General features: G+C 55.2%; 1 protein-coding gene across 1 annotated transcript; it reads left to right on the forward strand.

Annotated features, from left to right (window-relative positions):
- Positions 1-4,768: 4,768 nt before the first annotated feature.
- wars2 (tryptophanyl tRNA synthetase 2, mitochondrial) lies at positions 4,769-12,443 on the forward strand. Its single transcript, XM_029258118.1, has 6 exons — positions 4,769-4,871; positions 9,514-9,774; positions 10,919-10,999; positions 11,109-11,191; positions 11,428-11,546; positions 11,879-12,443. The coding sequence occupies exons 2-6, from the start codon at positions 9,646-9,648 to the stop codon at positions 12,325-12,327; spliced, it is 861 nt and encodes a 286-aa protein (XP_029113951.1). The 5' UTR covers positions 4,769-4,871; positions 9,514-9,645; the 3' UTR covers positions 12,328-12,443.
- The last annotated feature ends 1,255 nt before the right edge of the window (positions 12,444-13,698 follow it).

The following is a 13,698-nucleotide window of genomic DNA, read 5'->3' on the forward strand; positions in this document are numbered from 1 at the left end:
AAGATTAAACTGGGCAGAAATGGGGACTGAAGGGGAGGGAGGTGGTCCAAGTGTGTGACTTCAGCGTAAGGGGATCCTCCTGAGGGCCTCATGGGTTCGAGGCGCGTTGACAGCACTGGGGACGGTGGGAAAGGGGAGCGGCATGGGGGCGGGGCTGCTGAAATCAGGCCTCAGGCCCGACATCTTTATTTCGTTATCAGCGCTGTCCGCACCCTGCACCCCCCATCCCCCGGAGGACGGCCCCGACTCCCTCACACACAGAGTACTGGAGGGAGGAGCCTCGGGAACGTTACCTGGGCGAGCCTGCAGAGCTCTCTCACTCACTCACACACACACACGTACACAGTGTAAGTGAGTTACACTGATTTGCCCCTTTATATAATAGGGTAATTTTTACTCTATCAATTAAGGGTCAGTTAAGGACACAGCTGGTAGTGTAGTGCTTAAAGGTGCTGCCTTTGGATCCAAAGGGCGTGGGTTTGATGCCCACCTCCAGCTGTAGTACCCTTAAACAAGGTACTTATCCTGAATTGCTCCAGTAAAAAATTACCCCGCTGTATAAATGGTCAATAACTGTAATGTTAAAACTATAAGTCGCTGTGGAGGAAAGTGTGAGCTAAAGGAATAAATGTAAATGTAGGTGCTTTGATCGGGGCGCTACAACGGGAGGTGAGATTTAAACCTGGACCTTTGAGTACAAGGCAACGGCCCCTAACCACCGTGCCACCTAGTGGCCCCACCCACACACACAACGGTTAACGCACCTCAAAATAGAACCATCTAGAGAGTGAAGGCCTTAATTAAAGGGTGTTTTTAACGAGACGGTTATTAAGTTGTCAGGGAGACAGCGACGCCCCCCATGGGGCGGAGCCTGAAAACATAGCCGAGCATCGCGGGAAAGTTCACCGTCGACAACGAGAGAGAGGCAGAAAAACAACATCACTGGACCATGAGCAGCAGCCGCTGTGTGTGTGTGTGTGTGTGTGTGTGTGTGTGTGTGTCTGCTTGCCGCAGTTGGAGCAGAAATCACTCGCAGATGAGCGAGGAGATGGAGCAGAAATCACTGACAGATGAGCAGCGCTCTTCACTCAGATCCACGACATCTTTAAACGCGACTGACGGCTGTGCCTCGCTCGCCCTCGCTCGCCCTCGCTCGCCCGCCCAGGAGTGTGTGTTGCCAGCTGGAGGAGGAGGAGGAGGAGGAGGAAGCCAAAAAACAGACAGAAACAAGCAAACATGAGAAGGAGCGGACAAGACCTTATTTATATTAATGAGCATCACGGGGCCCGGGGTCGCGTCCAAACGCACAGCCGGCGCTCGGCGTCGCCCTCCGCGGGACACGTGAGATTGGCCCTGTCAGCCGGGCTGATGTTCGTTTTCTTTTGCGGTCAAATTAGCAGACGTTTCGCCTTTCAAGCCTCAATCATCCAGCGAGGAGCCTGCACCGCACTGCTGCTGGTTCCCATTAGCCGACACCGGGTGGGTGTGTGTTTCCATGCCTTTGTTATTGGGGGGGGCGGATGCGAGATTGCAACCGTACCACCACCCCGCTCCCGCCACCCCTGCCCACCTTTGGCTGCCTTGTCTTGTTTTACGCCCCGATGCCCTTGCGGTCGGGCCTTCGCTTCGCTTCCACCCCAAGTGGGAGCGGAACCCACACCCAACCTGTGAAGAGGCCACCCCCTAGCACACCTTCTAGCCTCAGGTGTGTCAGTAGGACGGGGCGGTGGGGGTTCGCAGTCCACCTCCTGGCTGGTGCCTGTGAGATCAATCGCCCCACATAAGATGAAAGTGTGCAGCGAAAGCAGACACTTCGGGGAAAAGCAGGAGTGCATTAAATTGGTCACGGGTTCGAGGCTCCGGAGGGACCCCCCGGCTCTCGATCTATGGAATGCCTGTAAATGGATCACACTCTGCGCTAGATCACATCCATGTGCCCGGATATTAGTCTCTCGCTTCAGTTTATGCCCTTCTGCTCTGAGGGGGCGTGGCCTTTAAAGACACTGAGCTGGTCACCGGGAGGGTGTGTGATCAAATCCCAGTAATGGGACCCTTGAGACAGGAACTCCAGTAAAAGTCCAGCTCTTCTTCATCGGGTTGAGAGTAACACTGAAAAGCTAAAAGAAAATTTCTGCAGAATAAACGCGTGACAAACAATTATTTAACATTAATTTACATATTTGAATATGTATGCAGACAGAGAGAGAGAGGATCCTTAATCACTGCGCCTCCTGCTGACCAAGACATCTAGGGAAGACTGAAGGAATTCGCACAACAGCCAGTGAGTCATGGGGTGTGTAGTTGTAATCTACTCTCGTCCTGTGGGGTCATGAGGTGTGTAGATCTTCTCTACCGTGGTACCCTACCCAGCACCAGGGTAAAGTGGTTCTGCTGCTGCCGCAGGTTGTATGACCGTGTTTGACCAAACAAACCGTGTGCGGCGGTGTGTTCGCCAACGTTTATTATTGTTCCTGAAGTCCCGCTCTGAAAAAATAAAGCGGAACAACATGGCAAAGAGAAGGAGGCATGCGGTGGAGGGCTGAGGGTTCGAAACAAGACCATGACTTGTGCCATCGCCCGGGGGTTGGGGGGCTTACTGGGGGGTGTCAAACCTCCCTGACCCGTCATGTCAGTCAGACAGGGCGCTGAAGGCGAAGGCTCATCTGTCATCGGCCACATGCCCCCTGGGGCTCAGAACACGCCCACCGGCCCACAGGCCCCGCCCCCTCAAGGGCTCGCATGTTATTACAGCTGGGGGGGCAGACGCTGCTGCTGTGGTCACTGTGCCCATAACCAGAGCGGAGGTCAATAAACTGGGACCCCAGTGTGTAGGGGCAGCGTGGGGGTCCATAGCAATATGTTCAGTGAACAGGGGGTCCACACACAGGTCCTCCGGGGGTCACACAGCTCGGCATCATGGGAGAGAATATGGTAAAAATGTGAGTAAGAAACAGATCCCTTACTGGGACGTTTCAGACATTTCCAGTGGCTGGATGTTGAGGAGTTCCCTCCATTCTCCTCGTCTTCACGTCCCGCATCGTGTTACCATGGCGAGTCTGGAGGACACGTGTGTGTGTGTGTGTGTGTGTGTGTGTGTGTGTGTGTGTGTGTGTGTGTGTGTGTGCGCGCGCATGCGGCTGCATGAGTGACGGTGCTGATGGACCTTCGCACCTCCAGCTGACAGGCAGGTCGGGTTCTGATAGAGCCACATGTGGGGATGGATGTAGACCGTTTTGGGTGGGAATGAACATACGCTGCATCTCGCTGAGGGTTGCTGGGTCAAACGTGTTAGCGGGTCATTGTGGGCTCTGCAGCACTACATATACAGGAGAACCTGGGAACAAAGGTGTAAATTACCTGTTCTTGTGTAAATTTTACTTCCTCTTTCTGCCCCTATCAAATCCAACACTCTGGTTAAGCTCTAGAAGACGGTCAAAGGACCAGACCCCAAATACCCTACTGGCTCTGGTCACTCCCTACAGCCCAGCAGGAGCACTGAGATCCCCATCTTTGGTTGCTTGGTGGTCTCATACGCAAGGGTTCAAAATCTAAAGCCCAAAGGTTCTCAGTTTTGGCCCAAAGTGATGGAATGAGCTCCCTGTGTCCCTCAGAGCTGCTGAATCCCTCCCACATTGAAGAAGGGTCTTGACCCCATCTCCTTCAGAGCCCCTTCTCTCCTGATCTCCTGACAGCTCTTAAATGAGTCCAACACCATCTGCTATAATCATTTGTGTATTTAGTATTTGAATGTCACTTCTATAGGAGCTACTGCAGGGATGTGAACCAGCAACATGGTGGTGTCAGACACACATGCTGTATTTGTCTACAATCCAGTGTGTGTATACAAGCTCTTTGTCTGTTGATGCACTTTTATTTAGTCTGAGTTGTAAGTCGCCTCTGTCTGCCTGTGACGTTCATCAGCGGCACGCAAACCCACAACGTGCCGTGTCGAGCGCCGTGACGGACATGGAGCGAAGCAGACGCCCTCTGACAGGAGCTCTGCGCTGCACTGTCCACACGTCCCCGGCTGAGGACAAGAAGAGCGCAACACATAAGGAGGTGGTTAGGACCCGTAACCGGTGGGGATGAGGGCACGGGGGGGGTTGGGGTCAGGGGGATGCTGCACATGTGGGTGGCCAGGAAACAGAGGCCAGGAGCTGCGAATCTGCGTAAGGAGCCAGGGGCCCTCGCACCCGGGGCCGGCGCGGCACAGTGACGCGACACCGAATCAGAGCCGGGGTTTTCCTTACACTCGGCAGTGTATCGCCCCGGGAAACGGTGATGAATATGGAGCGATACTCGGGCGCTTTGGGCCACGTAAATGATGAGCAGATGTGGGCTGTAACCCAACACGCATTCCCCGTGTGCGACAATGTCGTCAACGCAGACCCGTCACCAGGAGCCTGCGGGACAGCCGTGGGTGAGTGCCGGCGAGGGTTCGAGGACACACCCGTCCACACACCTTTGGGAGTAACACACACCGCCGGGGGTTGTCACCCAAACAGGCCGCCGCACCGCTACCGACGACACACCTGCTGAGGAAGCACAGATAGGGGGCGCTATGCACAATTGAATCTATCTATCTATCTATCTATCTATCTACCAACCACTGCTTTACGCTGTAGTTTCTTTCAGAAAACTTCATAAATAAACCTTGGATTGATTACTCAATCTATGTATTTCTCACGACTTCGCGGTAGCTCGTCTCTTCTGTCCCTCCCGAGGAACCGTAGCGCTCCGCGCACGTGACCCTCTAGAGATCCAAGATGGCGGCGCCCTGTGTGAGGAAGGCGAAGCGGCTTCTGCGGCTCATTCATCCGCTTAGCGGCTCCACGGTGCGGTTCGCGGGCGGAGCGGCGGCGACGGCGGAGGTAACGCGGCGCTTCGGTCTCACCTGCCGCTCGGGGGCGGATTGTGCGGACGGGGGTCACGTGTGACCGCGCGAAACACGCGGGTTCCTCGTGGTGTCAGAGTAGTGTGTCCTGGTGCGGTTGGAGCTTGTTGGACAGCCTGAACTTCTTGTTTCTCTGACCTCCTCTCCTTCTTTATCATAAATCCAGAGAATGGATTATTCCTTTCATTCATTGTCTCAACAACAATATTTAAGTATTTTTTTCTGGATGCGCGTCGCCTGGTTGGGCTTGTGACCTTGCACCAGTCAGCTTTTGATTCCCCGACTTACGTCCGAGCCCCGCTCCATCGAACCTCGAACTGGACGTAAGTCGGGTGTATGTTGGCATGGCCTGTGGAAATCGTGTACCTGTACAAAACTCTTACATGCTTACTAATCATGATGTTTCTGAATGCACGCTCGTTCTCGGAATAGTAGTCAGGGAAGGGTTAAATCCAGCAACAGTTTCTCCTAGTAACAAGGTTACTCTAGGACGTGGGTTCGATCGCCTGCTCGGCGTGTCTGAAGTTTTCATGTCCTCCCCATGTCTCTGTGGGTTTCCTCCCGGTGCTCTGGTTTCCTCCCACAGTCCAAAGACATGCTGTTTATGTTCCCCCATAATGTGTGTGTGAGTGACAGAGAGAGTGTGTGTGTGTGTGTTCCACTGATGTATGGATGAGTGACCCAGTGTAAGTAGCGTATCTAGCAGTGTAAGTCACCGCGGTGAATAAGGTGTGGGCTGATAACGCTGCATAGAGTTCATTGGAAGTCGCTTTGGAGAAAAGTGTTTGATAAATAAATAAATACGTGTAAAATGTAAATGTACACAATACCGGAGTATCATCTGACTGTCACTGCCATACACACACAGCCGTTAGCAGGGGTAGATGTAGCACCAAGTGTAATTTTTAGAGGAGAGGCTGTAATTTACCCATTTACAGCGCAGGGTAATTTTTACTGTATCAAATCAGGGTTAGTACTGTGAAGGGTACTACAGCAGGAGGTGGGATTCGAACCCTGGGCCTTTCAGTGAGAGGTGATCACTCTAAGCACTACACCTCTCTTGGACATGAAGATAAAGTGGTCAGAAACAGGTCTGTGGTCTCACTGCCGGTCTGCATCCTGGCTGTGACACCGAGTGGTTGCAGGTTCTAGTCCCAGGAATAGGGCTGCCTGCAGTTCCATATCATGCTGGATATTCTGAGTCATCCGTCCTATGAAGGCACGGTGTGGACAGCAGTCAGTCGTCTGTCTGTTGTCCGTCCCGTCCCCCTGTCTGCTGTGGGTCCACTCCCGCGTCCAGGCTCGCTTTGGGTCCAGACCCTTTTGCTCTGCTCCGCTCCTGTCCTGCTTGTGCTGCTGTGTTTGCTCCTTACAGTGATTTACCCATTTATACAGCAGAGTAATTTTTACTGCCGTTCAGGGTGAACACTTTGATCAAGGGCACTGCAGCCAAAGGTGGGATCCGAACCGGTGACCTCTGGGTCTAATGGTGGCGGCTGTAACCAATATGTGTAAACAAACGTGTGTGTGTGTCCACTAACAAGAGCATCAGTGTGCACAGCAGTAATAGTATTGGAGGGGGGGGGGGGTCCAGCGCCCTCCCTTTTCTAACACCTCCCCCCTCCCGCCCCCCATGATGGACGAGCTGCGCGAGTCGCCCTAGAAACCAGAGCTGTATGTTGGCCCCGTCTGGGTTTCGTTAAGGTGCAGTCTAGAGGCACTGTGGAGGTGTCGGGGCTGTGTGGGGGCACGGGGGGGGGGGCACACTATGCGGCAGGGGTTCGTTACCAGGAATAACATCAGAAATGAGGTGTTGGTTTTCATTTGTTGTAATTTCCACCAAATGTGGCTGCAGCGGGGGAGGGGGGGGTTGGAGCACTTACACTCGGCCCCAAGGTGTGAGGTGCGAAAACAGCGCAGCGTTTCCCTGAAGAACGAGGTGTTTGGGCCCCTCGTCAGGATGCCGACCGGAGGTGTGAACTGAACTGAACTGCACGCAGGTCTCTGGGCCTCGACCACAGTATCCTCCTGGTCTTGTTTCTTCGAACCTCTGACCAGGTGACTACACGTGCAGGTGAGTGTGGTAGCACTTCTCAGTGAGGTCCCTGGGGAGAGCGCCACGTTCCCCAGGGTCAAAGGGGGCATGAGGTTGAGAGACCATGTTCTCAGTGGTTGCCATGGGCAACAGCATTCCTCAAGGTCCACTTCCTGTTCCCGCCCTCATCGTGTCAGTGGGAGGAGCCACAAGGTGAGCCCCTCCCTCAAGTCACATGGAGCGGAGTCCTGCGCCAGCGTTCAGCGTGAGCTGTGTTCTCACGCCCGATGCCTTCTGCCTTAGCGGTTTCCGGAATGTTCCAGCAGGCCTGGTCCGGGGGCTGTGGGTGCAGTCAGTCGGTAGCCCCTCCCACCTCGCCATCAGGCCTGCGGTCTGGACATGACGGTGTGCGTGTTAACTGGAAGCGCAGCGTGTGCGCCGTGACGGCAGCGCTCTCGGGTCGCGCTCCAGCGCTCCGCCCGCTCTGGCGCCCTCTTGAGAGCTCCGCTGCGTCACCGTTATGGGGTGCGAGTGTGTTTCTGCTGCTTGTTTCCTGTGTTTTGCACCTGTGACTTTTGGACGAAGCCGCAGGAGCGTGAATCGCCCGTTAACGTGCCATGTGACTTGCGCCATGCTTTGCGGGGAACTTCAAGCCCTGTGAGCAGAAGGCTGTCGGTTCGAGTCCCAGTTTGGAGCGTAGCTGTGGGAACACTGGGAATAGTGGGCGGAGCCACTTAAAACTGTTGGACGAGGCCGCAGTTGTACAGCTGTGCCTTCGGGGGGCGCCGTTCCTCCGGCTGCTCCCGCACCCTCAGCCCCGTTGTTCTTGGAATGGGCTCCTGCCTTCGTGCCGGGGCAGGGGTTCCGAGGAGGCGTCCCACTTCTCATTAATCAGGCGGTAGGACCCCCGCCGTGTGTGTGTGTGTGTGTGTGTGTGTGTGTGTGTGTGTGTGTGTGTGTGTGTGTGTGTGTGCGCACGCCCGCACACAGCACAGTGTGAAGCGCACAGGAACCTCATCAATCTCACCTGTCGGTGCCGTCGGCCACAGATGGGATCAGAAGTTCCATTGTGCCCCCTCCCTCACTGCTGGCTCAGCCCCCGCACCCTACACGCACACACAGACACACACTCACACTCGTGCTCCGTCCTTTTCCACATGCTGAAGTGGCTCCTTCTGCTCTAATGTGAAACAAACGCATGTGTCATGTGGGGGAGGGGGTAGGGGGGGGGGGTCATTCCGTGTCCCTGTCCAGGTGTGCAGACGTGCACATTAACACTGATTTCCTGCCCCATCCTTCACCGCGGTGGCGCTCTGACATCGGGGGGGGGGGCATGCCGCCTCTTTCACCACGGTGTCCATTTTAATAGGGCGCTTCTGTCACGGGGGGGTCCGCTACCGATGACAGGGGCCTCGACCCCCCCCGTGAAACGGCCTTTCGCCGGGGTGGCGCTGAGGTCAGGGGTCCCGCTCCACACTGTGATTTGTGGCCATCATCTCCCGCACTGTGCGCGCGTGCAGGTGGAGCTGTTTTTCCCTTCCGAGCCCATAGGGGGCAGTAAAGAGCACCCAACAGCAGCACAGCGCGGTACAGTACCGCCTTATTCCAACTCACTTCCCCAGCGTTTACTGCTCCTGTCTGCTGTTCCTCAGTGTCACGGATCAGTAACATGAGCAACAGTCAGTATTGAATATTAAATATGTACTTTATGACCCTGCTCTTCATCGTTTGTTGATTTTAAAAAGAAAAAAAAGGGGCATACACACACACACACACTCTCTCTCTCTCTCCCCCCCCCCCCCCCCCCCCCCCCCCCGCAGTGTCTCAGCCAGGTGTGTGCTGGGTTCTCGTCCCATTTTAGATTTACAAACAGCATTTAAAGTGGATCTCCAGCCCCAGCCGCTCTTCATCCAACCACCCCACCGCCCCCCCCCATGTTCCCGATGAACTCCTGAACGCAGGCTGTGTGCCGGGTGGCTCTGTGTTTGAGCCCGGTTGGACCGCAGCGGTACCGACCACCTACGGGGTGAAGGATCTCCAGCACTTGTGCTCACCCTCTTCTCTGGCAGCTGCTCTGTTTGACTGATGCTGCCAGCGGGGATCGACCGGACCACCCTGGACCGGTCCAACTGGGCCCCGAGACCGAGACGCGGTCCTAACCCCCTCCCCCGGCACCCCTTGGAAACCATCGGTGTGCTGATAACGGTCATCCTTGAGTTACTTCTCCTGCGGACAGACGACTCGGAGATTTACGAGCGTGAATCATAAACGCCGTTTTCCCTGGTTGTGTGTGTCGGGGGAGGGGGGTTCTGATTGCGAAAACAACTGGACCCTCCGTTCCCAGTGAGCGCGACCGCACTGGGGCTCCGCCCCCTCCCCTCGCTGAATGACAGGCGTCCAGTTTCCTGCTCAATTAGGCGTTACGGCCTGCTGGTGTCATCTTCGCTCCCGTGTGTGGAGACACTAACCCTGCAGGACCAGCGTAGAGCAGTTCTCCACACACCATGACCGTACAGGACCAGGGTAGAGCGGTTCCACACACACTTCCTGACTGACCCCTTTCCTTCTCCTATTCCCCCCGCAGAGCTCCGCCCCTCTCGACCGCATCTTCTCTGGGATCCAACCCACAGGTATCCCGCACCTAGGCAACTACCTGGGTGCTCTGGAGAGTTGGGTGAACCTGCAGGACCGTCACAGCTCGGTCCTCTACAGCATCATGGACCTGCACTCCATCACGGTCCCCCAGGACCCGACCGCGCTGCGCCACAGCATCCTGGACATGACCGCGAGCCTGTTGGCCTGCGGCATCGACCCGTCGCGGACCGTCCTCTTCCAGCAGTCTCACGTGAGCGGTCCAGACCTCGGTCCCGCTGCGTTCGTGTGTTTGTGTGTGTTAGGGGGCTACGGTAACGAGTGCGGTAAACAGGTGTAGGAGTTACTGTTTGGACTGTGGGTGTGTGACCGTTAGCCGTGATTCCGGTCCAACGCCTTTGCACGTCTGTGTGAGGCCTGCAGGTTGGATTGAGAGCAGCGCCCCGGTTGTGTTGCGGTTCTGCCGGTCTGTGTGACGTTAGCAAAACGTCTGCTTCAGAAAGGGGAGGCGCTTGCCGTTTTACCACGGTATTTACCTGTACTTGCATGTAGGAGGGGCGGAGGGGTGGGGCACAGCTCCTGACTGCTGGTTGACGCCATGAAGTACTTGGACAGGTACACACACACACACACACACACACAGTCTTCACTGCTGGCCTGTTTTTACTCTGGCTTTACTTCATGCCACATGCTTTGGCCGGGTTCGAACCTCCTGGTGGATGCGCCAGTCTGGTCCACGTGTCCAAACAGGAGCGATGCCCAAGTAAAACAGCGCCGAAGTCACTGGGCCGTGCGGGTGTGTGTGGTGGTGGTGGTGGTGGGGGGTCGGGGGGTGTTAAAGAGTCCCTGTGACGTGTTGAGCTGCTGGAACGGCACCCCCCCATTACGGGAAGTGGTGCCTTGGGGGGGGTTCCTGGAACATCCTGGATGTGATGAAGGTGCGGGAGCATGGTAAATTTTACTTCATGTGTCATAAATACTGTTTGTGTCCTCTTTGTGCGTAGTGTGTGTGCGTGCATTATTACGCAACTTATTCACTGTTGGCTTGTTGCATAGTCAGTATTATGTTTTTATATTACACACATTATTGTGTTTAATATCAGGTATGATGACTCAGTGAATTATGAAGCTGCTTGTACAGCTATATATTATATACAGTATTCACAGTATATTGTGTGTTAACCTCCTCCTGAAGGTCGACTCTCGTTTCCCTTCATTTTTGTTACCTAATTATGATTAATGATCAGAACCAATAAGTAATTCTCATACTGCCGTATTAATAGAGCGGTTTAATGGTGGCGCTTCAGACCTGTGACTCTTTACATCATGACTGTGTTCTCTTTAGTCATTGTGTGTGTGTGTGTGTGTGTGTGTCCGTCTGTCCGTCCGTCCCACAGGTGCCTGGACACGCCACGCTCAGCTGGATCCTGGGCTGTCGCACCAGCATGCCGCGTCTGCGACATCTCCCACAGTGGAAGGTGTGTGTCGGGCCCCTTGGAGGCCTCGGATGGGAGGACTGTCCTTTCGTCATGCCGCGGTAAACACGGTACAACAGCGGCGCTCACCCGTCCCTCTGTGTCGCTGCAGATGAAGAGCCGGCAGAGGAACGAGGGCTACGTGGGGCTGTACACCTACCCCGTCCTGCAGGCCGCCGACATCCTGCTCTACCGGTGAGGCCCTGTCACCTCTTTACCCTGATTTACTGGGCTTTACCGTAGCCAGGTGGCGCAGTCGTTAGAGCTGCTGCCTTGCAGCCGATGGTCCTGGGTTCGAATCCCCCCCTTGCTGTAGTATTCTCAATGAAGGTACTTACCCTGAGTTGACACAGTAAAAATGACCCTGTTATATAGAAGGTACCCGACTGAGATCCCGGGTTCGAGTAATCCCCGTCCCCCCCGTACCGCAGGTCCACCCACGTCCCCGTTGGAGAGGACCAGGTTCAGCATTTGAAACTGGCTCGGGACGCGGCTCGCATATTCAACCACCACTACGGGCCCTTCTTCCCCGAGCCGCAAGCGCTGCTCAGTGAGTGTGTGTGTGTCTCTCTCTCTCTCTCTCTCTCTCTCTCTCTCTCTCACACACACACACACACGCCTGCGCCGCAGCCTCGCTGTCCTCTAATGATCCCCATCAGAAGAATATGCTGCTTCCACTCAAGCGTATGATGGCGCTTTGATTAAAGAACATTTGATCGTTGACCCCCTTCCCCCGTCACCCCCCCTTTCATATTTCATAAATGTCATCACAGATGTTTGGCGTGTCGCTGTCCGCTGCGTTTGGAGGTCCGATGGGCCCCGGTCCGGGTTCCGCTGACTCCGTTTGACCCTGACTTCCCCCGCTCCCGTTCTCGAACCCAGGCCCCACGAGTAAGGTGAAGTCCCTCAGAGACCCCGCGGTTAAGATGTCCAAGTCGGACCCGCAGCGTCTGGCCACGGTTCTCCTCACGGACTCCCCGGAGGACGTGGCGCTCAAGTTCCGCAAGGCGGTCACCGACTTCGCGTCCGAGGTGACCTTCGACCCCGAGGCCCGGCCCGGCGTGTCCAACCTGGTGGCGATCCACGCGGCGGTGCTGGGCGGCACCGTGGAGCAGGCTGTGGCGCAGGCGCGCGGACTCGACACGGCGCAGTACAAGCAGGTGGTGGCCGACGCGGTCATCGAGAGGCTGCGGCCCGTGCGGGACGAGATCCTGCGGCTGCGGCGCGAGCCGGGCTACCTGCGCTCCGTGCTGGATGAGGGATCCCGCCGCGCCCGCGAACTCTCCGCCCCCGTCCTCCGCCGGGTCTACCAGCTCGTGGGATTCTCGTGAGCGCGGTGCCGCTGCGGTCCGGAGGAGGAACGCCTGCTCACGTGACCCTAGTGGACAATATTATTATTATTATTATTTTTTTCATTGTTTCCATTCATTTTTCCGTTAAAGGTTCAATAAACACACATTCATTTACATTTATTTATCAGACACTTTTCTCCGAAATGGCTTCCAATGAACTCTATGTAGTTATCGGCCCACACACCTTATTCACCACGGTAACTTACACTGCTAGATACATTACTTACACTGGGTGACTCATCCATACATCAGTGGAACACACACTCTCTCTCACTCACACACTATGGGTGAACCTGAACAGCATGTCTTTGGACTGTGGGAGGAAGCCAGAACACCCAGAGGAGAACACGCAAACTCCACACAGACTGAGCGGGGACCAAACCCACGTCCTCTCCCACTACCCAGGCACTATTAGACACCAGCGCTACCCGCTGTGCCGCCCGTACTGCCTATCATACACTGAGTGTGTTGTGTCGGTGCGTAAGAGGTGTGAAAGAGCTGAAGGAGTGCAGGTAGGCTGTATTACTATAGTACTACAGTGTAATTAGAGTAATGAGGGAAAGTGCACTGTTGTAAAATCTGTTCTAATAATAATTTTCTGCTGATGTGATGGAAGCGCTGTTCTGTGAGATGTGTGTCACTTTGGAGAAAAGTGTCTGACGAATGAATAAATATGAATGTAAACTCATGTTCACTGTCACTGTATTGTTATAAAGGGATTTTATGATAATTTAGTGCAACTGGGTGTGAACGTCTGAAATCTGAGGCTCATAAACACAAATATTTACCGTTGAGACAAACAGAAATTGTGTTTGATTTATGAGAATTGGTTTTATGAATTGTGTTGCAGGAACGAATTACCACGGTAAGGTGGGGAAACACTGCACTCCGGGAGTCGCACCTGGACCCTTAAGGTGCAGTTGGAACCGCCTACTGTGTTCGTCCTTGACCGCGGGCCCTTTCCGAAGCAGTTGTCTGTTGCCGGGGGTTACGGGTTCGGCCATCTTGGAGCGTTAATTACTCTGTCAGCAGCGGGGACTCGCGCTCCAGCAGCAGTGGGACGTTGCAGTCGTTCACTGTGCTCCTTTGTGTGCTTAGCAGTCTTGCCCCGCCCCCAACCCCCCAACCCCCACGACCTCAACTCCATGACGTCAGGGAACGCCAGGGTCCTGTTTGCCACGCGGTCGACGCTCCGGCTCGCACCCTCGCCCCGCGCCCGCGCGTTCACAGCTGTGTCTGTCCCCTGCGAGTGTGTGTTTGTTTTGCTGCTCGATGCCGGGATGTGTGATGTCTGGAGGGCGCCGTGGCGATGACGGAGGTGTGAGCGCAGGGTGGAGCCGGGACGGTTAA

The sequence above is a fragment of the Scleropages formosus genome, chromosome 14 (genome assembly GCF_900964775.1).
Source record: "Scleropages formosus chromosome 14, fSclFor1.1, whole genome shotgun sequence".
Classification (NCBI taxonomy): domain Eukaryota; kingdom Metazoa; phylum Chordata; class Actinopteri; order Osteoglossiformes; family Osteoglossidae; genus Scleropages; species Scleropages formosus.